The 26,919-nt window shown below is 39.0% G+C and overlaps 2 protein-coding genes across 3 annotated transcripts; one reads left to right on the forward strand and one right to left on the reverse strand.

The window, feature by feature from the left end:
- Positions 1-34: 34 nt before the first annotated feature.
- rtf2 (replication termination factor 2) lies at positions 35-26,919 on the reverse strand. 2 transcript variants are annotated; one of them, XR_010093903.1, is made up of 10 exons: positions 26,752-26,919; positions 26,351-26,445; positions 26,055-26,148; positions 25,718-25,857; positions 24,247-24,325; positions 10,652-10,762; positions 10,521-10,572; positions 7,419-7,493; positions 2,466-5,056; positions 35-1,057 (listed from the first exon to the last, which is right to left on the reverse strand). XR_010093903.1 is itself a non-coding variant. In XM_063473473.1 (9 exons), exons 1-9 carry the CDS (start codon positions 26,818-26,820, stop codon positions 4,860-4,862), a joined length of 912 nt encoding a protein of 303 aa, XP_063329543.1. In that variant the 5' UTR covers positions 26,821-26,919; the 3' UTR covers positions 35-4,859. The 2 variants fall into 2 exon arrangements, 1 of the variants encoding a protein (XP_063329543.1); XM_063473473.1 differs by having other exon boundaries at positions 35-5,056.
- On the forward strand, positions 18,186-22,086 carry gcnt7 (glucosaminyl (N-acetyl) transferase family member 7). The gene is made up of 4 exons (XM_063472814.1): positions 18,186-18,424; positions 18,592-19,333; positions 19,943-20,038; positions 21,671-22,086. Exons 1-4 carry the CDS (start codon positions 18,218-18,220, stop codon positions 21,916-21,918), a joined length of 1,293 nt encoding a protein of 430 aa, XP_063328884.1. The 5' UTR covers positions 18,186-18,217; the 3' UTR covers positions 21,919-22,086.

Below are 26,919 nucleotides of genomic sequence, written 5' to 3' on the forward strand. Positions count from 1 at the left end.
GTGAGTCTGCCAAATAACAAAGAAATGATCAGTCTATAATTTCAATGGTAGGTTTATTTGAACAGTGAGATACAGAACATTAACAAAAAATCCACAAAATGCATTTCAGTAAAGGTATAAATTTCTTCACATTTTCATGAAGGAAACAACTATTTGATCCCCGATCAATCAGCAAGATTTCTTAATACAGGTAACGAGCTGACATTAGGAGCCTTCTCAACTCGTTACGCTGTCCATAGCAGCAATCAGTCTATCCAGATTCCAAAGTCTGCACCATGGCCAAGACCAAAGAGCTTTCCAAGGATGTCAGGAACAAGATTGTGGACCTACACAAGGCTGGAATGGGCTACAAGACCATCGCCAAGCAGCAAGGTGAGAAGGTGGCAACAGTTGGTGCGATTATTTGCAAATAAAATAACTGCAAGACTCCATCGTTCTGGAGCTCCACACAAGATCTCACCTCGTGGAGTTTCAGTGATAATGAGAATGTTGAGGAATCAGCCCAGAACTACTCAGAAGGAACTTGTCAATGATTTCAAGGTAGGTGGGACGATAGTCACCAAGAAAGCAGTTGGTAAAACACTAAGACGTGAAGGACTGAAATTCTGCAGTGCCTGCAACGTCCCCCTGCTCAAGAAAGCACATATGCAGGCCCGTTTAAAGTTTGCCACTGAACATCTCAATGATTCAGATGAGGACTGGGGGAAAGTGTTGTGGTCAGGTGACATCAAAATTCAGTTATTTGGCATCAACTCAACTCGCCATGTTGGGAGGAGAAGAAATTCAATTCAATTTTTTCAATTCAATTTTATTGATATAGCGCCAAATCACAACAGTCGCCTCAAGGCGCTTTATATTGTACAGTAGATCGTACAATAATAGATACAGAGAAAAACCCAACAATCATATGACCCCTATGAGCAAGCACTTTGGCAACAGTGTGAAGGGAAAAACTCCCTTTTAACAGGAAGAAACTCCGGCAGAACCAGGCTCAGGGAGTGGCGGCCATCTGCTGCGACCGGTTGGGGTGAGAGAAGGAAAACAGGAAAAAGACATGCTGTGGAAGAGAGAAAGGTTAATAACAGACATAATTCAATGCAGAGAGGTCTCTTAACACATAGTGAGTGAGAAAGGTGACTGGAAAGGAAAAACTCAATGCATCATGGGAATCCCCGGCAGCCTACGTCTATTGCAGCATAACTAAGGGAGGATTCAGGGTCACCTGGTCCAGCCCTAACTATATGCTTTAGCAAAAAGGAAAATTTTAAGCCTAATCTTAAAAGTAGAGATAGTGTCTGTCTCCCGAATCCAAACTGGAAGCTGGTTCCACAGAAGAGGGGCCTGAAAACTGAAGGCTCTCCCTCCCATTCTACTTTTAAATACTCTAGGGACAACAAGTAAGCCTGCAGTGCAAGAGCGAAGTGCTCTAATAGGGTGATATGGTACTACAAGGCCATTAAGATGGGGCCTGATTATTTAAGACCTTGTATGTGAGGAGCAGGATTTTGAATTAAATTCTGGATTTAACAGGAAGCCAATGAAGGGAAGCCAATACAGGAGAAATCTGCTCTCTTTCTAGTCCCTGTCAGTACTCTTGCTGCAGCATTTTGGATTAACTGAAGGCTTTTCAGGGAGTTTTTAGGACATCCTGATAATAATGAATTATAGTATTCCAGCCTGGAAGTAATAAATGCGTGAACTAGTTTTTCAGCGTCACTCTGAGACAGGATATTTCTCATTTTAGAGATGTTGCGCAAATAGAAGAAAGCAGTCTTACATATTTGTTTAATATGTGCGTTGAAGGACATGTCTTGGTCAAAAATGACTCCAAGGTTCCTGTCTATGACTCCAAAAACACCATCCGCACCATCAAACATGGAGGTGGAAACAATTTACTTTGTGGGTGTTTTTCCTCCCAAGTGGACAGGACAACTGCACTGCATCAAAGGGAGGATGGTTAGGTAAGAACCTCCTTCCCTCACCCAGGGAATTGAAAATGTGTCGTGGATGTGTATTCCAGCATGACAATGATCCCAAACACACAGCCAAGTCAACAAAGGACTGGCTCAAGAAGAAGCATTGTCAAGTGTTCTGTCTGTGAGGTGCCCACACTTGAAAAGACCAGACTTTGAATTTCACTCAATTTTTGACCAGTTTCAGGTTCATTCAGTCAATCAGGTAGTTAGCTAGTTAGATAGCTGTTTTGCTAGGTAGGTAGGTGAAAAACCTTTAAACAAAAAAATAAAGAACATTTCATTAATCACTCAGATAAATTAAATGCAATAGAATACAAATAAAATAAAAATATATACACTTCAGTAAAGCCATTTAATATAGACAAAAGTTCAATATAATTTTTTAAACTTAAATGCAGTAACTATTTCCCAAAGCATAAGCACATTTCCACAATTGAGCTTCCACAGTTCCCAAACACGTAAGCAGCAAATATGAGTCCAAGAGCTTACCGATAGCCCGTCTAGCTCAAAATCCTCCTCACAGTGGAAAGTGGATTGTGCTTTGTTTGCTGTCCTCTCAGTATGTCGCACCCGGGTCAAATGACTGCTGCATGCATTTTAAGGTCTACTAGGCATGCCAGCCCTTGATTGCTCTAATTCAGCTCAACTGGCGGAGCGGCGCGCACCAGGCCGCGCTTAGTTGTAGATTGCACACAAGGTCTAATCAGCAGGCACGCGCAAGCAGCAGCACAGAGCAGGTAGTGGGCAGGAGGAGGAAGAGAAGAGTAACAGCCACACCTACTAGGTCAGCGCGACAAGCATATTAAGGTCTTGGAGTGTCCTAGTCAGTCTCCAGACCTTAATCCCACAGAAAATCTTTAGAGGGAGCTGAAGGTTCGAGTTGCCGAACATCAGCCACGAAACATTATTGACTTGGAGAGAATCTGCAGAGGAGTGGGACAAAATCCCTGAGATGTGTGCAAAACTTTGTGGCCAACTGCAAGACACCAACAAAGGTTTTACCACCAAGTACTAAAGCACGTTTTGCAAAGGGATCAAATAATAATTTCCTTCATTAAATTGCGAATGGATGAAATTAAAAACTTTTTTGAAATCCATTCTTTTTTTGTTATTGTTCCGTCTCTTAGTGTTCAAATAAACATACCGTTGAAAATATAGATGATAATGATGATTTCTTTGTTAGTGGGCAAACTTACTAAATCAGCAGGGGTTCAAATATTTTTCCCTAAATGGTAAATGGCCTGCATTTGTATAGCGCTTTACTCAGTCCCTAAGGACCCCAAAGCGTTATTGTTCCGCTTTGAGGTCCTTAGGATGACCCCAAACTACATTCAGTCATTCACCCATTCACACACTGGCAATGACTAACTACATTGTAGCCACAGCTGCCCTGGGGCGCACTGACAGAGGCGAGGCTGCACTGGCGCCACCGGGCCCTCTGACCACCAGTAGGCAAACATGGGGTTAGTATCTTGCCCAAGGATATTTGGCATACAGCCAGGAGGCAGCCTGGGATCGAACCACCGACCTTCTGATTAGTGGCTGACCTGCTCTGCCACCTGAGCTACAGCCACCCCACTAAGTAATGCCACTAATACTCAAAAGTTATTTTTTTTGTGGATTTATGCTGAGTCTGTTTTTTAGTTGCTTCCTGGTTGTCTCATTACTGTGAAATACAAGCCCTAATTACAAAAATGTGACACTGTCCACATAATCACTGCAGGGAGACTTGTTGCGTAAGAGTTTTTTATAGCTTGTGTTAGGTGTGATGTTTCCCTTCAAGTGCACAACAGGGATTTGGTTTTGCTTTTGTGATCTTGGATAATTAATGCTCTGTTATGCACTTGGTAACGTGTTACAGAAGAGAGAACACAAAGATGTAATATAATCTGCACCATAAAAAGAACACTAAAATAATGTGAATAGAAATTTATTGTGGCATTGCTTGATACAAAAAAAAAAAAAGCAAAAAGGAAGAACAAAGCATTTTTTTTATTTCTTTGTAAATGTTGTAAATGTACTGACTGTCTATACAAGCACATTAAACCTCAATATGAATTCAATTGGAGACAGTAATACAATGTAACTTTTTATTTTAAAGGTCTTCCATAAAAGTCCAGACAAAAATGCACAAAAACAAAAAAAGCGTTAGTTACTGAGTATATTTCCCCTATCGCATTAAAGCTGTTGGTCTCTGGCTGTGGTGGTTATTTTGCAAATCAGAGGAGTCAAATACACCAAATGCTTTAGTTTTTCCCCCGTTTCAAAGAACAATTGAGAAATAACTAATTAAAAGAACAAAAGTGAGTGAAAGTCATCTGCTACACCTGTTAAAAAAATAAGCCAAAATAAATAGCTACCAAGCACATACAACTAGATTTTGTGAGGAAAGGAAAATCTGGAGATACTAATTACTGAGGATCTGCCTTTTCAAATGCAGGGCAGTTTGTCTTTTTTCATTTTTCTTATCATAACTAAGGACTAAAATAAATGCAGCAATGCTGTGAGCACATTAAAAAGCTATTTTCTGCCCATTAGGGGGAAGCAGAGTGCCACTGATAATACAGTCATCCTAGTATTAATTCCTCAAGCACCTGTGACTGAGAACAAAGAGGATGTGAGGGAATCCATGGGGGAGGAATTAAGTTACAAAGCACACACTCTGAACCACTTAGGGAGCCGTAACTAAATGTTAACAACATGTAAACACTGAGCTACTGGGAACTGGAGAGAGAAATTGGGAATTAGCCCACATATCGCTGTCAATATCTGAGGTCATGTAGGGTTGGGTGTGTGTGCTTGGTATGCACAGCAAGATTTATTTTAATATGTTAATATTTCTGGAAAGATCTAGAAACTGTGATCTATGCACTTTAGTAGTTATTAGAAGTGATAAGGGGTGTGGGTGACCCAGTTGGATGTCTGCTCTTTAGTGCGCTTGGCAGAACTGTGGGTTGTGAACAAAGACTTAAAAGCCTCTGACTTTTCGTTCATATCCTGGATGGACCTCTTTGTAGCAGAGGCTGATGAAGACTTGGTCGCTTTAGACAAGCTGGAAGATCCAGAGGGTCCAGCCACAGCTGAGTAGTAGGATGAAAGAGACAAAAAAAGGGCATCTTTAAAAATAAGGACTTGTTCCTCCCACAGGTTGATAATATCCATTAGATGTTACTTTAACTACAATAGTCTAAGGAGCTTGGAAAGAGTCTGGACTTCTTTAAGTTTACTCGAAGATGTTTCACCTCTCATCCAAAAAGCTTCTTCAGTTCTAAGGGCAATTGGTGGAGAGTCCCAGATTTTAAGACCTGTGGAGTGTCCCCAAGAGGGTCATGGACCCCCTATTGATCCTCTACCTAATCACACGAGCCAAGGTGTGAAAAGACAAATGCAATAATACTGTGATCCCTTATGTAGCAGGTTTATCAGAGAAACTCAGGAGAGTTTTCTCCAAGCACGACATCCCAGCGTACTTCAGACCCAGCCACACACTAAGACAAAAACAGGTTCATCCCAAAGACAAAACTCCTACACACAAACTTAACAATGTAGTGTATGCTGTACAGGGAACCGGGAATGCTCAGACCTCTACATTGGAGAGACCAAACAGCTACTTCACAAGCGCATGGCACAACATAGAAGAGCCACCTCCACAGGACAAGACTCAGCAGTCCATCTGCATCTTAAGGATAAAGGTCACTCTTTCAAGGATGCCAATGTTCACATTTTGGACAGAGAAGACAGATGGTTTGAAAGAGGAGTGAAAGAAGCCATCTATGTCCACTGTGAACGACCATCCTCGAACAGAAGCGGTGGCTTACGACACCAACTGTCTGCCATCTATAATCCAGTTTTGAGATCCCTTCCCAGACGCCTTAACGCCCACTCACATCCTGGGAGATTTGACCTCAGTAAATCACATGATAGGGTGGGGTTAGGCTTCACAATGGGTTCATCCAAAACCTTGGCTGATTGGGACCCACACCCGTTTTCACACCTTGGCTTGTGTGATTAGGTAGAGGATCAATAGGGGGTCCATGACCCTCTTGGGGACACTCCCATAGGGTTTAAAATCTGGGACTCTCCACCAATTGCTCTTAGAACTGAAGAAGCTTCTCGGATGAGAGATGAAATGTCTTCAAGGAAACTTAAAGAAGTCCAGACGCTTTTCTTTCCAAGCCCCTTAGACTACGATGACCTGGATGACTGAGAACACTTCACAGACATTTTAACTACAGTAGAATTTTACTTTAATTGGACATCAGTGGTAAAACACTGAACATTAGACTGAACATGGATCATTAACCTCCTGAGCCCTAGAAGAAAGAATGTGTGATAGATTTCTGTTTAGATAATTTAAGTATTGTTTCAAAGAAAAAATAATATATTTTTTTATACTTCTGTCCCTTGAAGTGTTTTGCTTGATCACAGAATGATCGCTGATATAAGATATTTTACTCATAACTGTGGAAGTGGAGTCAAATTTAAAGCTGTTAAGAAATGAGGTGGAGAAGAGCCAGACATTAGAGCACGAAGGTGAAATTTCAGACGGAGTGAAAAGTTCATAGCAGCTTTTGAGGAGCCTGGACAGGGGCAAAATGATAACATCCATTGCCCATTATGGACAAGAAGGATTGTATAAGCTAAGGCTCTGAAGTTGTGGGTAGTTACTGGTTTCCCCTTCTAGATATTAAAATGCCTAAAAAATTCAGAGCCCTACATTAAACAGTTCCTATTATGGATGGTAGGTACAGTCACACCACCCCTTCGTAAGCTCCTTTAAAGATGATGTGTCCGCCTCTGAGCTTCCACCTTCCTACTCTGATGTCTGGCCTTTGTCCACCTCATCCCCTGACAGCAGTAAGACTGACTCCTCTTCCATAGTTCTGAGTAAATTATCTTTCTGCTTCGTCCTGCCTTCTGCTACCAGAAGTATGGACACTGGTTGAAAATGTAAGTAGTAAGTCCTGCTGTTCAATACAAAGGACAGTGAATACAATTTTTGTTTTGGAAGGGATAAACTTATTGTACATTTCTGAAATCAAAGTCAAAGTTAAGACTCTCAAATTGAAGAAACAATTTGAGTGTGAGCAATAGAATCACAATGTATGCCAATCTGTGGAAGCTGCAATTTCCATCATTTTGAAAAGAAAGTGCTCTGCAACCTCCACAAATGTGGCATTAATAAAAAGCCCATCATGTCCCCTTGACAGTATAGTAGGAGTCGTATAGATAGCATAAATGGTGCTTAATGTAGCAGTCTCAGTCAGAGGACAAAAATTCATTGCTGGGTCTTAGAAGGTTAATAAAAAGAGGCTGAATGAATTACATGCAGAAAACCACATTCATGTTTTTAAAACAGTTGGCTTCAAGAGATTTGTGAAGACAATGCAATGTCAATAGACTATTTGTCTGTATGTAAAAGATCCAAGTATTGTTATTTACCTGACTGGCTGCTGTCACCACCATTTTGTTGCAAGCTTGTTCCTGCTATATCATTGGGAGGAGACACTGTGCCGTCTGTGTGGAAAGCAATCAGGCAAGACAGAGGATAAATGGTTAAAAGCATTAATACTTATGTAGCGCTTTTTAACTGAGAACTAAATGTGCTTTCTTCCTACAACCCTCATTCACCCAATCACACACACATTCATAACAAGCACTTTTTTTCTATACCTTGTCAAACATTCATCCACAAAAACATTCCAACGTATGCTTTAAGACATGCACTGACTGGAGTGCCCGGATTGATCCACAGACCCACCAACTGGTAAACGACTGTTCTACCCCCTGGGCCATGTTTTTCCCAGACTGTGTAAGTTGAGTGGACTACTAGTTCAGTGAAATACGTTGGAGCAGGGCTGGACTGGGACAAAAAATCGGCCTGGGCATTCTGACTAGAGACTGGCCCACCAGGTATTATAGGAAAAACCATAAAGCCTTTGAATGAAAACAAACGCTGTAGTGACAGTGATGTACACTGTCTTGTTGGTGTATATGCATCAATCTAATAAACTTAAACCTACACCATCCTCCCTATTCTGGTATTCTAAACAGTACTTAGCCGAAACCCAAAGACTGCTTGGTCGAGTTAACCTCCTGAACTATCTACAACACATGGTGGAAACCTGAAATTAAGACAGAGAAGACTAGAGGTGAGACATGATCATTACTGAATATTAAAAATAATAAATGACAGATTTAGTGGTATTTTCATAAACTATTTATTTACCACATCAATGGCAGGGCAAATATTTTTTCTCACATGGCAACGTTTAAAAAGTGAAAGGAGACAGAAAGACAGGTGAGAAAGAATAAAACTTAATTGACTTTTTGATGGCATTTTACACACAGTACTGGTGAAGTATCTAGAAAATGTGGGAAAATACTGGCATCATATACAGTACTTTCCTCTGAAGAAATTATGATGGGACTCTGAAAAAAAAATACTATGTACAATAATGGATTTCTATACAGTTTACATCAAATGAAAACTTTGGTTGTAAGATTCAGATAATTATTTATTAAAAGCTAGACATTTTAAATGAGAATAAGAAAGAAAAGTATTTCTTTGTGCCCCCCTTTCCCTGTTACTGCCCTACCTGGCCCCCTGGCAAGACTTTGCTAGACCCGCCCCTGCACAGTTACCAGCTTTCAGCAACGTAGAAAAGGATCCTGGTGTTAGTTGTCTCTCAGAAACAGTTCATAACTTCCCTTCAACTCATTCATGTCATCTAAAAGGTAAACCTGTTTCTCCATCACCTGTTCAGCTCTGATGATTCAGTAAGGACATCTCCTGGTTTCATCTTCATGTTTCCCTCTCACAACATATCCAAACCCATATCATGACCAGCAGCTTTTACAGCTGTGGCTCCAGCAAACATCAGCTGATACTAGAAAGTAATATTAAATAAATTCTAACAACAGCTGATCAAGCTTAAGTGCTGCTGTTGTTTAGCACGACCTCCGCTGTTTTCCTCTTTCTGGCGCAAAGTGGGCGATAAACAAACAGGAGAGACGGGACTTGCGACAGAAAAGCCGATCAGCTGATCATTGATCAGTTTCATGATGCAGAATAGCTCCGGCTTTGAGTCTTTTTTCTTTTTTTTTTCATTCTAGCTGAAGTATGGGAAAAATCGCATTCCTTTTCACCTCAATATGAAACGCGTAATATTTTCTGTGAATATGAGACGATTCCGTTCTCTAATAACTAATCTTATGAATAAAATAAAGCACCCAACTCCGTCATGCTAGCTAGTACGCAGTACGAGTTATTGTAACTGACTGTAAAAAGTCAGCACAACGAAAATAAACTATATCTAAACTAGGTTTATATCTGACCCAGATAGACTGCAATTCATAACTTCTCACCTGAAGTTCAGTTCCCCTGATACTTGGCTGGCAGCCGCCTCGGGTATCTCCTCCGCCTGCCTCACCTTTCCCACCTTTCCAAGTGGTGGAGACCAGCCACTTGCTAATGTTACTGAATCTGTGGAAGCTCCGCCATAGCCACCACCAAGCAATTGAGTTATTTTTACACATCGACCAGCATCTGGCCAATCCACCACCTTTCATTGTTTATACCGTTATGTAACAAAAAAAAAAACAAAAAAAACCATCGGCCCATATAAACGAAAAATCACCATCGGCCCCCAGGGCAAATGCCCGGTATGCCCGATGGCCAGTCCAGCTATGCAGTGTTAATCTGAGTAAAAAAAATCAAATTCTGGGGTTTCTCAGTTCGTCTTGTTTGTGAGTTGAGAGTGTTGCACTATTCTTGAAAACAGGAAACCACAGCAATGTTCTCTGTTGGCACACAACACTAACACCTTCAATTTAGACTCATTAACATCAGGTTAGACTGCAAATCTACAGAATCTGGTTCAGTGTGACTATTTTTGCATTTCTTGGCTCATTTATGAGAGTAAGAAAAACAACTGGAAATAGTAAGACACATTCACAATTATAGGAAATGTATAATATAGGAAAGTTTTTACACTTTTATTTACAATTGTAAAACTGTGGGAAGATCCCCCCCCTCCCTTTTCTTTCCTTGCAAAAAGGTGAAAGGCAGTCAACAAGGCTGATATTGGCCAATATTACTTATTTCTATGACTAATCTTTTACAGTTCCACTTAATCCTGTGTTATTGGAAATGTGTCAGGATCTAGGTTTGCACAAGAATTATGAAAAAACTGTATGTCAGTAAAATATGACAAAACCAGCCTGATATATTACCGCAAAACCAGAATGAGATAAAGTAATAATGTCCGTCATTGATGTACAAAGTATGACTAACTAGACTGAAGTGAACATTAGCTTGGCCACACACTATATATATCACATTTATATGTATCCTAACTTCTCAGTATTTACTAGTATTCCGTGTGAGTTAAAAGTTTGAATAACCCAGCTAGTACACTACAGCACATTCAAAATATTATCCAAATGAAGAAGAAAATTTTCTGGCCTTTTGCTAGTTCGTTGGCCTTGTTCATGCAAATGCTGAACACATATGATGACTTACTTACTAGGCTTCACACAAACCTTTTGATTCTGATGTTGACACCGTTTCAGTTGCTTTACTCTTCTTTGATTTCTGAAAATCAAAGAATACTTGTTTCAGATTTTTGTAGTTGTGAAGACAGATTCTATCAAAAAGCAGAGAAGTCACACACCTTAGTTTTAGCTTTAGCCCGCTTCTCTTCCATCTTCTCTCTCAGCTTGTCCACCTCCTCCTTGTTGCCATTGAGCACAACGATATCTTCATCTTTAAATGGATCCCCACACTATAACACAAACATTGTATTCCAGATAAGGGACTTTTAAAGGGATTTAGAAAAGGCAAACATGTTTTGCAACAAGTGTAAAGGCAGAAGACATTCACCATATAGCGTTATTTCTGCTAATGCACTGTTATCCAGCACAACTGTTTTAAAATTAAATATGAGGTTGGACTTTCACATATATCATCTGAAATCATGAAGCGATGAGCAAGTTCTGTGTCAACCTCTGTTTACCATTTAGTACCTAAAAAGGGAACTACTTCAACAACCCCCAACAAAGCAAAATGTTTTGCAAAATCTGCACATAAACCTCCTCTCTTTCTCAAGGTGGAAACAACAGATCTGTTTTACTATTTGAGGAAACAACACACCATTCAGCAGAGCAAGCTATGAAGGATGGTGCTGTGTAATCCTAAAGTAAAGTAAAGACTCAACCAAGCATCACTAGCTGCACTCTATATAGAGCAAGTCTTGGATGGAAAATATTGGTGTGGAAAAGCAGGACTTTAAGTGGTTGGTTAAAAAACGTGACCCAAGATACAACATCCAATAGAGAATTTTTTTTTCATTTTTATTGAAAAAGGAATAAAAGTTTTTAACTAAAATACTCCGCACGAGTAAAAAAGAAGTTTTTTTAGTTATAGGTAAACCCATGTGCTAAGGAGTTACGTTAAACCTTTACTTGAAGTTTCCAGGGAAACACGACTAGCTTATTTTACTGTTAATTGTGTTATTATTGTATATAATTCTGTATTGCTAGTATTGTGTATAATGCTGTTGCTAGCGCCTCCTTTCAATAGATTCACACTTTGAATTAGTTAAACTGTTATCAGTGACAGTAGCTTCTTGGCAAAGGAGGATTAAAAAAGTGCCCTTCAATTACTTACACTTTTAAAAGCTGCCGCCTGCTAGCATTGATAAAACATTGTCTGGTTGTATATGCATTATAAATTTTGTGGCAAAACAGGAAGTAACAAAACTGAAAGTTGATTGTAATTAACATCATTTAAGGTATTTTGAAATATACATATTTGGGTGTCAGCCTAGTTTAAAATGATTTTCTCTGAAAAAGTGACTGCTTTCAGTTTCACTACATATAAGTACATGTAGTCCAATCCATCTTGCAAATCAGTTTTGTTTTGTTTTTTTAACTTTCTCAATGGATTTTCATTAAATGTTGCTCGTATGCATCTTTTGCAGGAATTAGGCAGACTAATAGAAAAATAAGAAACTTTTTTTAATATGCCTTTTGCTTTTTCCATGAGCCATTAATATCCAAACATACCTAGAACTCAACACTAATTAACAAAACTATTAGATCAACCCACAGATAATTTCTTTGTCGGGACACGTCCCTTTTCCATTTTATTTGCATGCTGCCTGCCTATGACTGGCTAAACTAAACTCTGTGAAGCAGGAGAGGGGAAAAAACAAAACAAAAAGCCACGAATACAGTCAGTCAGACACGCACACATCGATGAAATGACTAAGACAAAGAAATGTTATTGTTATTCTATGTTATTCTTTCAACAGTTTGACACTTGAGATTTTCACAATACAATAAACCATTCTGTCACACCAAATCAAAAGTTTAATATTTGCTGCAGATCCAAATTAAAATGTCATTTGTTTTATTGTTGCTGTTGTTTTCATTGTTCCTTTGGTTTCAGAAGTAGCACTTGAGTTATGATTTCATTTATCCACAACAGTTTGTAAGTTTGCTAATAGAAATACAGGATAATACTGGTTAAAGATAACCCTGTACGAAACAAACTGGCTTACATATTTGTGAAAGTCTTGCGATTAAAAAGAAAAAGGCTTAGGTTTTTGTGTCTCTAAACATATATAAACAGGATGAATGCTTTTAATAGGAAAACACACACCCATATTCAAAAACAAATATTAAACCCCTGAGTAACCAGCAGGGGATCCATTGTGTGGTTGTAATGCAGGCTCATTGGGTGTGAACCGTGGCCATGTGCTCTGTTCAACACAACAGAGATAATCTCGGGAGCTGACCAAGCAGCAAATAAACTCTGTGGGCCGCTATGAAGTCTGTCACTCTGCTGTTACCATCACCAAAAATGACACAACCTAGCATGAAGTCAGTTAGTCAACAAGTACACCAAAATCTTTTTTTTTTTTTTTTGTAACTGCAAGAGGCAACAAGACTGTGAACAAGAGACGAGTCACACTGCACAGTGTGCATAAACATGCACACCGTTAACAGGGCAGATAAACTGGAACTGATCTTATCTGAGAGGAAAAAAGAAAGAAGAAACTTGAGGTAATGAGATTTGAAGACAAGCAAAAAACAAAAATACTGATGCAATACACAAGTGAGCAGGAGAGAGAGAGAGAGAGTGATAGAAAGAAAGAGTGGGTGTGCGTGTGCGTGAAATGTGTGAATATGACTCCTTATGTCAGGTGTGCGATTGGGTGTTCATGCTAGTAACCAGGGAGGGCCGGACTTGTCTCATGGGGCTGTGGGAGGAGAGACATAATCAGCTGCAAACACAACAAGAGAATACTCCACACAATCACAAACCACTGTGGCTCACTCACAACGCAACATCAAGCTCTGAGAAAGCAACCTCCTGACGAGAACACAAGAAAACAATTCAATTTAGCTTGAATATATTGCTGACACTACCGCTACTGCTGCTGCTGCTGATGGCACCAAAGGAAATGACTCTTCACTGCAGGACTTCAAATGAATTATAGCAACATAACTCGCAGGAGCAATTTAGGTCATTAAGACCCAAACAGGTGCTGATGTACAAAAGTTGACCTCTTCACTATAAGGAGTACAGATTGACCTGCATCAAAGGTAGGTCACTAAGCTTGGCATTTCTTTGTCTTTCTTTCTTTACATATTCTGTTATTGTCTGTTTATTTCTGTTGCCTCTGGCCAAAGCAGCAATGTGATAAATGATTGCATGAAAACAAAATATAGTCCAACATGCTGATCTAAATATGATCTCAAATTTTCATTGCAAGGAATGTATAAACAAATATTTTAAGAAACCAAAAGTTTTTTTATCTACCCAAACTGATAACCAACAACCAGCAAGCTATTCCTCGTTTCTACATATCAATTGTTCTTTCTATTAGTTGCAGTATGAGAAGGATAGGAATCTCAGCAGATCAGAAACATACACATTTCCATGCCAGCCTCCCTGCTGATATCTTTATCTTCAGTGATGTTCTCAGGAACAGGGAGGCTCGAGTGAGGATGTTTACTGTGACAGAGAACAGTGTTCAGACATGTCTAAAGCTTCTCTGCCCCCCAAAGGATACTTGGATATAAATTTTTTTAATAAAAAAAAAAAAAAAAGTTGTACTTTTTTCAATTAAACTCAGGTTTACTTACATAGGACCTAACAGTATTTGGGAGAAAACCCCAAAACTTAAAAAATTCCCTGTAAGCAAGCAGTTTGTGACAGTGGGGAGGAAGAACTCTCTTTTAACAGAAAGAAACAGCTAGCAAAACCTGGCTCCGAGGGGCAGTAATCTGCCATAACCAGTTGGGGGTGTCGGCATAGAAAGGAAAAAGACAGGGCAGTGAGTCAGAACAAAACCAAAAAACTGAATCACATGCTACAGTATATAAGCATGTGGGGAGTAAAAAAAAAAGAGGCGAGTAGAGAAGGAATGCTCGGTGCATCACAGCGCACCGATTTAGTCCCTAAAAAGGAGCTACTTCAACCCCCCCCCCCCCCAAAAAAAAAGGACAATGTTTTGCAAAATCTGCACCTCAACTTCTCCTTCTGAAGGTGGAAACAATAGACTTGTTTACACATACATAGAGTTTACACAAGAAGTCTGACAACAGTCTGTGACTCTATAGCAGTATAACTAAGGCTACGTTCACACTGCAGGTCTTAATGCTCAATTCCGATTTTTTGATCAAATCCGATTTTTTTGTCTGCTTGTTCACACTACAAATAAAATGCGACAGCAAACGCGCTCTAGTGTGAACTCTCAAAGCGGCCCGCATGCGCAAAAGAAGACGTCACACACAACGCGCTCGGTTTAGACCCAGAGCAAACAATATTGTTTGACTGATGGCCCTTAATATAAAGACTTCGGACTTTACGTTTCCCAATTTTTGTTTCAAGTTATTTTGTTATTTACATAATAATGTAAATAACCTAATAATTATCCTTATTGCTGTTTTAGAGAGGAGCGGTGCTTCAAAGGATAGTTGCAGATTTCTGTCAGAATCTGCAGATTATACAGTACAAATAAAATGTTCACGTTGTCTTCCCAACAGTTTCACTAACATCTACACTGGATGGCCAGGAAGCGTTCACGATGTCTTCTCGGGCGCTTCTCCGGCGCTGATAATTGGCGTCTGTCTTGTGTCAGTGATGTAAAAGACGGATTTAATGCGACATGACCATTCAAACAGCAGTCACTTTCTAAAACATCAGATATGTATCGGATTCAGTACCACATACGAAAGTGACCCAGATCGGATTTGAAAATATCGGATTTGTGCCGTTCACACTGTCATACCATGATCGGATATGGGTCGCATAGGGTCAAAAAAATCGGATTTGATGCACTTTTGCCTGCAGTGTGAACGTAGCCTAAGGGATGGTCGGGGTCACCTGATCCAGCCCCAATTATAAGTGTTACCAAAAAGGAAAGTTTTGAGTCTAATCACAAAACTAGAGAGTGCGTCTATTTTCCAAACCAAAACTGGGAGCTGGTTCCACGGAGAGGGGCCTGAAGAATCCACAAGCCAGCAGTCTGAGAGCTTTCTGTTGGGATAGCTGATACCATGTGGTCATGATGACATGACAGGGACTGATTATTAAAGACTTTATATTTGAGGACAAGAATTTGAAATTCAAGACTTGAAGCCAATGAAGAGGCGTTCATATGGAAGAAATACGTCTGCTCTTTCTCAACTGGAAGCTTTTTAGCAAACGTTTATAATAATAATGATAATAATAATAATAAAAACACAATTTATTTATAGGCGCCTTGAAAGACCCTCAAGGTCACTTTACATTAGTACAAAAAATAATAAATAAAAAAAAGAAAAACATAAGGTAAATGAAAAATATAAAACAAGTATGAAAATATAAAAGCAAGTATAAAAGCTAAACAAGGTAAAAATAGACAAAGACAGTATCATGATAAAGGGTACGCAATTTTGAATAAATGGGTTTTAAGGCGCGATTTAAAAGTGGAGAGAGAGTTTGTAGTCCGGAGATCTGGTGGAAGTGCATTCCAGAGTCTCAGGGCAGAACAACTAAAGGTTCTGAGTCCCATGGAAGTCAGGCGAGCAGGTGAAACAGACAGAAGGGAAGCTGAAGAAGAGCAGAGAGTAAGAGAGGGTGAGTACGTATGGAGAAGATCAGATAAATATGGGGGAGCAAGGTCATGAAGTGCTTTGTGTCAATTTCAAGATCCTGCTCCTTACTTTCAGAGGTGAACTGGAAGCGAAAAGCTGTTTAAGAACAGGTGTTATATGTTCAGTAGATCTAATTCAGAATATAATACAAGCAGCTGTATTTTGAACTAACTGCAATTTATGGAGATATTTATGAGAAGAGAATTACAGTAATCTAAACGAGATGTAACAAGAGTATTGAAAAGTATCGAGGTACTGTGTGGAGTGAGTGAAAGACGAAGGCAGTTAATATTATGAAGATGAAAATAGGAAGACCGAGTGATATTATTTATATGTGCTGTGTAGGGCTGCCACGATTAGTCGACTAGTCACGATTACGTCGACGACTAATTTAATAGTCGACGCGTCGTTTGAAGCTTTGTAAGATCCCGAAAGACGCAGGAATAAGTAGTAGGATTTAAAGAGTGTAATAACGGACTGAAACAGAAGATGGCAGCACTGCATGTCCAGGGATGCCAGCTGCCGTTAAACCCCGAAGAAGAAGAAGAGGCAGTGTCTGGTTTCATAGCTGTGTCCAAATTTAGCAGCCGCATCCTTCGGAGGCCGCATTTGTAGGCCAATTACGTTACAGCGACACGGCGAAGCCAGTCCAAATTCAAAGACTCCCCCAAACGCGGCCAAAAAAATGCGTCCTTCATTTCCCCAGATTTGAAGGATGGGTCGGGTGTATCCTTAGTGGCCCAAACTATCCCAGAATTCATAGCGCGGCCCAGCCAATTCCAGTTTTCAACAATGGCGGCAGCTACTTAGTTTTAATATTACTCTTATTACTCTTTCTGGGTCACAAAATAAACTTTTAACATATTTTCCGGCGAGAATGTAGCTGTGTAAACTTCAAATATCTGCTCGGTTTATCAAGACATCACATAGTTGAAAAGTGCTCTGACGTTTTCAGAGACGTCTGTTACCCACCAGCTCGATAGCTAGAGGGTTCAAGGCTCACTAGAGCCCGCGAGAACAGCGAACTACCGGCACATCGTTTTCAAAGACTCCCAGGTTCCTCACAATGTTACTGGAGGCTAACGTAATGCCAATCAAGAGTTTGCGTTCTGGTTAGACATCGTGTTTCAGAGATTTTTAGGGACAAATATAATAACTTTAGTGTTATCTCTAAAACATGCCTGTCCTTTAACTAATTAATTTGTGTAATCCAGCTTCAGAGGTTACTATAGCTTGGTATCATCTGTGTTGTAATGAAAATGTATGCAAAATTGTCTAATAACAAGGGAAGGGAAGCATCTATAATGTAAACAGAATTGGTCCCAGCACAGAACCCTCTGTAACTCAATAACAAACTTGTCATGTGAGAAGACGACTCCCTATTTGCATGCACACATTGGAATCCATCAAATAAGTCATGATTAAAAGCAATGCAAACCATTTCCTTTAACACAAAAGCATATATGAGTCTCTGTAGCAAAATACTGCGGCTAATGAATGTGACACTGAGATTTAATAGGATAGCCTGTTGTTCAAGTAAAATAAATGTTCACTAGAGAGGTTTCAGTGCTATGACGAATTCTGAAACTACACTCAGCTTCCCCCAAATAAACCGCTCCTCTGCAAGTGATCAGTTAAACGTTTTACAACTACTCTTTCAAGAACTAAATCATCTTCTTCCCTTTGCCGCGTTGAAAATATACATAGCAACAAGATGAAAACAAGTGATCCGCAATTGAACTGCTTTGCATTATCATAAAAAAAACATTTTAACATAGTGATCGATATCAATTACCTTTGCCATGCTTTTGTAATATCATCATATACAGAAGAGCAAGTAATTCACTTCCTGTGTTGCAAGCTGCGGTTCTAGGAAACACCACAGACATTGCAGAAGCACTAAAGCAGCAGCAGTTAATGTGCCAAGTATTACAAACTAGCTTCATCAATTAGGTCCAACCTAAATACTTAACCCTATTTTATATTCCTCAAGGATCCAGGATCCTTCTGCAAATAATCCAACTGGATGTCTCCACTGCAGAAGCTTTAACTGTGGTGGTACTGGCAGACTACAGAGAAACAGGGCTATTATGCACCAGCTTGAAGGGACAAAATGCAGCTTCCTCGTGTGCCTGGGGATAAGTATTATCATCTTTTCATTCATTTATTTGAGGACTAGGACGCCACCTGAGTTAAAGCCTCCCCCATCTTCAAGTTGCAAACCTTTCTCAACTACGTGTAAAACTTTTTTGCAAGGCATGAAGAAAGGAGTAAATTGGTACCGCCGTGACTGCCAGGTATGTATTTTTCCCCCCACCCTTTCTTTACTTCTGAGAAATAAAAAGCACAGATATTCTAGATGAAATTTTCATTTGATCTAACAACCAGTTAGGAGCATTAGCACAGTCACAAGAAAGAGAGTTTCAACAGTAACAGTGGCAATATATGCTTTTTTGGTCTACAGGTGGAAAGCTACATTCTAAACAGCCATCTGCCATGCTCAAACTTGAAAAGAGATTTACACTTTATAACAAGACCTCTAAGTCGTGCAGAGGAGGCTTACCCTTTAGCTTTCATTGTGACTATTCATAAAGAGCTGGAGCTTTTCGTCCGCCTCTTGAGGGCAATTTACATGCCACAAAATGTGTACTGCATTCACGTGGATGCTAAGGCTCCACGGGAGTATCGGGAGGCTGTACAGAAGCTAGTCAGCTGCTTTCCAAATACATTCCTCTCCAGTCACAGTGAAACTGTGACATATGCTGGTTTTTCTCGTTTGCAAGCAGATCTGAATTGCATGAAGGACCTAGCGAAATCCAAGACAGACTGGAAGAAGGTGGTGAATCTGTGTGGACAAGATTTCCCTGTTAAGAATAACCTGGAACTGGTACAGTACATGCAGAGCCAACAATGGAGGGATAAAAACATGACACCTGGGGTCAAACAGCCGATGTCTATGATGTACAGAACGCAACGCCAGTACAAGGAGATTGTGGGGTCACATGTAGCTCCGAAAGGGCTAGGCCTGAGGAAAAGGCCTCCTCCACACAATCTGCAATTATATTTTGGAACAGCCTACTATGCTCTGACAAGGTCTTTCGTGGACTTTGTTCTGAAAAGCCCAATAGCGCATGACTTCTTGGATTGGTCCAGGGACACATTCAGTCCAGATGAACACTACTGGGTGACGCTCAACCATATCCAAGGTAAAATGGCGGTTTTAAATAGGTGCACAGACACAAAACTCCACGCTTGTTTAACAGCTAGCACAAAACTATTAAACATGTACTAATGTGAGCATGATGTGATATAAACAAAAGATGACACGAAACAAGGTTCTAGGTTCAAGTTTCCTTATTAACTGGAGCCTTCTGTGTCTGTACCTATGTGGGCTTTCTTTAAGTGCTTCAGTTCCTTCTCATAGTTCAGGAGACTGAATGGGTTTCTGTCAAGTTACCTATGTAGGTTATACTTTTCTTTTTCACCTATGTCAGCTAGAATAGACTCCAGCCTGCCTGTGACCATTTGTTGTCCTCATACATTTTATTTCATTACCCCCTGGTAAAATGAAAACTTATCAGGAAAAAGAGACTATTTTAATTATAACAAGTTTAACTTTTGCAACTTTGATCGATGTCACTACTTTTAATTGCTTACAGACTGCGAATGCTACCTATTCCTTTAGCTTTTCTTTGAGATGTATCGAGAACTGACTCTCAAACAGCAGATGAAACAGGCCTGAGCAGGACTAGTTAAACCTTGACAATTCAATTAGGTCATATAATTACCAATTTTGTCTGATTACATTTTTTAAGAAGCTCCAGGCAGTCGCATTGATGGAGGCTGGGAAGGAGCTATCCGGGCAATCAAATGGCGGGATCAAGAAGGAAGTGCACACAGTGGTTGCAAAGGTATAGTCATATATGTCAATAAAGACCTGATTAGTTACTCTCCCAGAGATTAAATTCTACCAATATTTCCTAATTATTTAAATTATAAAAATGTGGTAAAAATGAGGTATTTAGTTTTGTAATCCAACAAAAAATTATTAATCCCACATAAATGTTTGTGAGCAAGTCACATGTACATCCATAAATAGACACACACACATTATATATATATATATATATATTAGGGGTGCAACGATACTCGTATCGATATTGAGCCGTTCGATACAGTGCTTTCGGTTCGGTACGCATGTGTATCGAACAATACAAAATTTTTAATTTATTTTATCAACTTTTCTTCTGACGATGCTGTCTGTGTTGAGAGCTCAGTGGATCTGCGTTCGACTACTCCGCCTAGGCTGCACTGTCGAGCGCAGATCCACTGAGCGCAGCGCAAGCTAGCAAGACAGAAGCTTAGCTCGTTGCAACATGGCAAATTGAACCTCCCCCACCCTCATTCAGATATGGCCTTTGGAACTGTTTCGGTCTTCATGTGAAGTATGACCCTGAAGGTAAGCGCATCATGGACAAAAGTAAAACAGTATGTCGGATGTGCCACAATGCTCAATTACATGGGTGGGAACTAGTGCTTAGCGCAGTTTGCTCGTTAACGTGTTGACGCTGTCCAGCCCCACGCACGGGGCGATCCACGGTAGCTCGTTAACGGAGATTTGCCGTGTTGTGGCGTTAACGTCATTTCAACGAGATTAACGCTGACAGCACTAGTGGGAACACAACGAATATGACTGCACATTTACTCCGACATCATCCTAGTGCAAAGACAAGTGGAAGCAGACAAAAACAACAAGCACGCATGCTACAAACTTTACCCGAGTCATTTAGACAGCCGTTAGTACGTGATTCTCCTTATGGGGACCTGATATGTTTAATATGCTGCTGAGAATATACCCCAGAAGAAGCGTATAGTATAGCTTTTATTTTGGAAAGAGCCATTTCTCTGTAATAAACTCTCTTTTCCAAAGATGAGGGATTTCTCCATGAGATATTTATGTTTTTATTACTTTGTCGTTTCAGCAACATTAAATTTAAAAACTGTACTTTTGAGTTAAAATATATATTTATAATTTTAATAAATGACAAATTAAAAAAGCATGAACATTTTTTGTATCGAAAAAATATCGAACCGTGACACCAAAGTATTGAACCGAACCGTGAATTTTGTGTATCGTTGCACCCCTAATATATATATATATATATATATATATATATATATATATACATATGTGTGTGTGTGTGTGTGTGTGTGTGTATGTCCTCTTGATCTTTTTGACCTTCTCAATTATTAAGTAAGGTGCAGCTCCTCGGCTCCAGACAAGATTATGAGGCCCATAACTGGCTGAAACAAGGTTTACTCAACAAAAGACGATAAAATGTGCTGATAGCAGAATTTGTCTGATATGGCATACTCTCCACTAGCTTTACGTCAAAGCTTATATAAGCTTTGACCTGACAGATCTTAAAAAGGTTATTCATGTAACAAATAATATATTTATTTACATAATGGAAACTCGTAATACAAGGAACGAATTTCGGCATAATGCTAAAAAAAATCATGTCCAAGCTGCTGTTTTCCAGGGCATTACATACGAGACATCTGTATCTACGGAGTGGAAGACCTACCATGGATCATCAGCACGGACAGCATGTTTGCCAATAAGTTTGAGAGTAATACCTTTCCTGAGGCACTAGACTGTCTGGAGCAGTGGCACAGAAACAAGGTTCTCAACCAGGCTACTGTTCCCATAGAACCGTCATGGCTACTGGCCATACACAGCAACTACAGCAACAGCAGCAGCTACTTTAACAGCAGTGCTGGAGAATGAAATCACTACAAGCTTGCAGGCTACATCTAGTTGAGCTTATTTGCACTTGTCTTGTGTTGTTATGTCATAATGTGAGCATAGGAAAACAAAACCAAGGAAGACAAAATGCATGCACTGTGCATTTTAAGACCATGTGTGTATACTAATATATTTATCTATGAAACTCTATCAGTGCTGTCCTTTTTTCTAAATACAGAAATAAAATATGAAATAAAATCTGTCCATAAAGCAAAAATAATGACTAAAGCTTGGATGAAACGCCTCTACCAAAGAAATGTTATTCAGTATGACATTCAGTTTGAAAAACACAACTGCTGATAAAGGTGTTGACCCTTTCTCCTATTTAAGAAGTAACAGGTGTAAACAAATAAAAGCAATTATGATAAAGAGTCACTTTCACATGATCATGCGCATGCTGTCAGTGTGTCTGAACAATACCCGAGTAAACAGTGTTTTGCCTTTTTAAAAAGGTTTCTCTTATATAGGCTACAGAATTTTCTAGTAAGTCAAGCTAGACTAAAGACATTTGGTTATGTGAATGGCATTTTTACATTTTTACTGGCAGATCAACTTATGCAATGACTCCTTGCAAAAAAAAACCAACAAATTTTTTTAAAAAAGGACAAAAGGTGTGTTCAGTAAACAGCAGCATGCAAGTACATGCAGAGTTCAAATATGAACCCACAAAAGAAAAAGAAAAATGAAAGAAAGAACTAAATGCTGGCTTAGATAAAGATTCAATCTTTATCCAATGACACACACTCTGAACTTGATTCTCACAGTTCAGCCTTAGATAACAATTTTATGAGTCAGTTCGTAACCTCGGGTACTGGATGCAAAGGAAAAAAAAGCCAAAATGGCTATCACTTTTTATAGAACCTGTCCAAAACTCAGCACAAACTGCTTATTGTCTTACATGGATATAACAAAGAGTGATGTTGCATTATCAGTTATTTTGTATGTTTTACTTTGACATTTAAAGTTAAGTGAACTGTACTTTACATTTCCTAAACTTAGCAGCAACTGAATAAAAAGTGGGTAAAGTCAGGCTAATCTTATTGGCTCCAGAAACTGTGCTGCCTTATAAGCCTATCTTATCAAAAATCACTGTATTCTAAGTCAGCTTCCCACGAGAAGCGCTGTAGCTTTTCTTATACTTTTAGATATTTTTGACAAAGTCAAACAACTGATCTGTCACTGCTCCAAAATGCTTTTAGTTAAACAGAAATAACAACACTGACCAGCTACCATCTGCTTTCTGTTACCTCAAAATAGCCTGTGCATGGGAAATTGCCACCATAGTTTTAATGCTACTTACAACTACAAGGTCAGAACCCATAAAAGGCCTTAGGCCTACTTCATTCAAATTCCCGTGTGGCTTAAACTAGGGCAATCTCAGAAGCGACTTGAAGAAAGGAACAGTGCAGTTTAATCTGTCCAAAACACATCTACTCACATAATTAAATGTTGTGATATGGCATGTTCTTTATGGTTTAGTATTATTTAAATTCAGCAAGAGGTCAGTAATATTGTAAAAGCACATTATATAAAGGCCATGTTCAACTAAAGTGATTAAACGTTAAACTTCCTCTGATCCTCAAATTAAAGTTCACATAGATTCTAGTGCAAATTGTAAATTCAGCAAAACACAGTAAAAACACGATGAAACCAAATTTCAAACATTTGCCTAATCACATATTCCTATAGAACAAAAAAGTGGTTTGTAGTGGAGTATAGGAGCACTTTAGTTACATTTACATTCTCTTCAGGCTTTATTTTCTTAACAATGCTGATATCGTGATAGTTTTTAAAAGTCAACATGCTATTTTTTTTTTGTTTAAAAAAAGCAACCCAAAAATAATAAGTTATTTATCTGTGTGTATTCTAAGAATGTAAAACATTGCCAGACTTCACTTACATTTTTATTACTAGCCCTTAAATACTGAAAACAATGTGAACATGATGGTTTTTATTTCTATTTATATCTTCTCATGGGAGCATTAAATCATTACACTTCAGTAATTTAACTTGCATTCTTATCCATATGAGCAACCAGTTGTGCATCTGGAACGAAGCTAATACCAGACTGCTGCTATCTTATCTACATTTTTATCAAACCTGCCTATTTACAAATCATTAACATTGAAAATTTGCTGAGTGTGACTTAAACAAGCAGCATTAATGCCAAACACCCAAGGTCAATGATGGAGAACAGTTTAATGGCAGTAAAGATTAAAAGTGTCTTAAGATTTTTTTAAAAAACTGTCAGAGTTGACAACCTACTGAGGGAAAATAACCTGGCAAAATAAATAAATAAATGTTGCCTACCTTGTGGCAGATTTCTGTCTTGACTTCCTTCAGGGCCCTGTCTGAAAAGACACAGCCACAAGTCTGGAGGTAACAGAACCTAAAAAACAGAGAAACATTTATATGAAATTGCTAAACAGTTTCCACCTGTGTCGCTTGTAGGGCCATTCACCAAAAAAATAAAATAAAATAAATAAATAACAGACTCAGGGCTGGGAGCTGTACTTCTTTCTAACTTTATGTGATCTAAAGTTAGGTCCATACGTTTTTGGGTTATTGACACATTATAATTTTCCCTCTGTACACTACCACCTTTCTTTTCCACAGCTGACAAGGTCCAACAACAGCATAACAGCAAAAGTAACCCACAGACGAGTTGTTTGTGACACTACCCCCTGGTGACAGGAAACAGCTACAACATGTAGACAAGTCTGTGCCATAGGATCTTGGAGCCCGTAGATTTTGTGAATGTTTTTTTTTTTCTTAACCATAAAGAATTTTGACCTCATTCACTTTAGTTTTCCTCTGTGGCCTTTCAGGCTTGATGGAGTTGCGGAGCAGACTAATGCTTTCTTCTTTTCAGTAATGTACCAGATTGAAGATTTGGCCACTCCCAAGGTTTTTGATTTCTCTCTGATAGATTTTTGTTTTCTCAGCCAAATAACTGCTTTCTTCACTTGCATCAACATTTCTACCCAAAGCATTTTGTTAAACTCCAGAATCAAAGATACAAATCTGTACATCCATTACATTTTGATTATTTAACTTATGCTGTGTTCCAGACACCTCAGAAGTCAGAACTCAGGAGTGACATCACTCCTGAGTTGAGTGTGATTCAGTCGGAGAAGACAGTAAAAACAGGATGCCTTGCTTCTTAGTGAGATAGAACTATTCATCCATCATTAACAAAACAGAGCAATACTTGTTTTTCTTGGACCTTAAAACACTGCTGCAGCATGTTCATTGATCGAACCTTGTAAGTGCTGTGTGAATGAATTATTTAACGAATCACAAATACAAAACAGTACCAGCACAGGTTAAAAGTTTTACAGTTTTAATAACGTTTATGTTCAGTGCTGCCATCTTACAATTGTTAACTTGTGGTTGGCGTGTCTACTTCGAATTTCTGAGTTGGAAATTTGAGTTGAGAGGGCGTTCCAGATGAAAATTTCCACTGGGAACTTGAAAATTCTGATTTCCAACTTAATCTCAAATGCGGTATTAAAGTACGATGTGGTTATGTACAGAGGTAAAATAAAATTAAAAATCGAGAATTTTAAGAAATATAGAATTGTCCAGAAATTCTTAAGTATATCAGAAGCAAGATAGACGAATGCCATCATATGTTTTGTAGTGAATTTCAAACATGTATTTAGTATATTAAAATTAACTTAGATACAGTAGCTTGCTCCTTAAAACAAAGAGAGAACGTGAATCGTCAGTCTCATTTTTTCATTCTTAGGTTTAGTACCTCTTCACTCAGGTTGCTTACCGGTGTTTGCCATTCATCTCCAACCCAACTACAGGGCAAATAAACATGCCACAATGAATGTCTTCATATCTGTCTCCCTTTGTATTTCTTCTTTCTCCTTCCCATTCAGGGTTATCAGTCAAGTTCAGCTCCTTTATATCCTTCAGAGAAAGCAAATAGATAGATTTCCTGTTTGAAACCACGAATAAACACACAAATATGTGTCCAGAAACACATAGGCTGAAGTCCTCCAACTGTGTAAATGGATAATGTAGCTCTGTATCTTATTAATTACAAAAACAAAGAAACAAACAAATAAAAAAATAAAAAACAAGTCAGATAATCACACTTAATATACCTTGATCCCACGGATGTGTGCTACAGCCTCAGCATTGGGTCTCTCAGCCGACTTATCCAGGAGATACTCAATGATAGCATCTTTGTTGTACAGTCTGAAAAATAACATGTGCCAGACCATCAGAACATAGTGTGGTGTAATGAAAAGATGGAAAAACTGTACAGTCTTAATTAATGTCTGATTTTTGTTATTTGTGAAGCGGTATTTATATCTTCGCGCTGTCACATCATCGAGCAATACCGTCTCCAAACGTCAAATAATGCCCGAGTACAAAACAAGACAAAAAAATAACTCACCTTCCCAGTTCACAGGAGACGATGGGTCGTCTAAGTTTCTCTTGACTCAATGCACAGTATTTCCATTTGGCAGCCAGTTCAGCATTTTTATCAACCTATTTATGTAAGAAGACCATGAGGAAACAGTACGCCATGTAGCTTCGTCTATAACACATCAAGATAATGTTAACTAATGTTAAATTCTGAAAACTCACAGCAACGGCTACATTACGTACATTAGAAACCACATTTAAATACCGTAATATGTCTTTTTTATTCTCATGATGAAACCCCGAAACTTAATAATACTTTGTTTAGCCCATTAGCATTAGCAACTTGTTAGCGTTCGAAAAATATCGCCAACAGGGATATTTTCTATTTAAAAACGGAAGGGAAACTAAAGCCAAGTAAAGCTAACACACCTTCTCGATTTTCTTGGGCCCTTTCACCAACTCGTGTCTTTTGGGAATCGTGCCACCATCACAACCCATCTTGAAAGCTCACTTCTAACTAGTTAGCTCAGTCACACACAAAAAACCAAAATGCTACTCCCATCAGACAGGAAGTTCTCGGGTTGTAAACAAACAACG

The sequence above is a fragment of the Pelmatolapia mariae genome, linkage group LG5 (genome assembly GCF_036321145.2).
Source record: "Pelmatolapia mariae isolate MD_Pm_ZW linkage group LG5, Pm_UMD_F_2, whole genome shotgun sequence".
NCBI classification, from domain to species: Eukaryota; Metazoa; Chordata; class Actinopteri; order Cichliformes; family Cichlidae; genus Pelmatolapia; species Pelmatolapia mariae.

What these genes read in the sequence shown, in the direction of transcription:
- gcnt7 (XM_063472814.1), top strand. Translation starts at nt 18,218, where the DNA reads ATGCACCAGCTTGAAGGGACAAAATGCAGCTTCCTCGTGTGCCTGGGG. An exon ending in GGTACCGCCGTGACTGCCAG is followed by an intron (nt 18,425 to 18,591) that starts GTATGTATTTTT and finishes TTTGGTCTACAG; the next exon opens with GTGGAAAGCTACATTCTAAA. An exon ending in GACGCTCAACCATATCCAAG is followed by an intron (nt 19,334 to 19,942) that starts GTAAAATGGCGG and finishes ACATTTTTTAAG; the next exon opens with AAGCTCCAGGCAGTCGCATT.
- rtf2 (XM_063473473.1), bottom strand. Translation starts at nt 26,820, where the DNA reads ATGGGTTGTGATGGTGGCACGATTCCCAAAAGACACGAGTTGGTGAAA. An exon ending in GGGCTAAAGCTAAAACTAAG is followed by an intron (nt 10,573 to 10,651) that starts GTGTGTGACTTC and finishes TTTGATTTTCAG; the next exon opens with AAATCAAAGAAGAGTAAAGC. An exon ending in TGGTGACAGCAGCCAGTCAG is followed by an intron (nt 5,057 to 7,418) that starts GTAAATAACAAT and finishes CCTACTACTCAG; the next exon opens with CTGTGGCTGGACCCTCTGGA.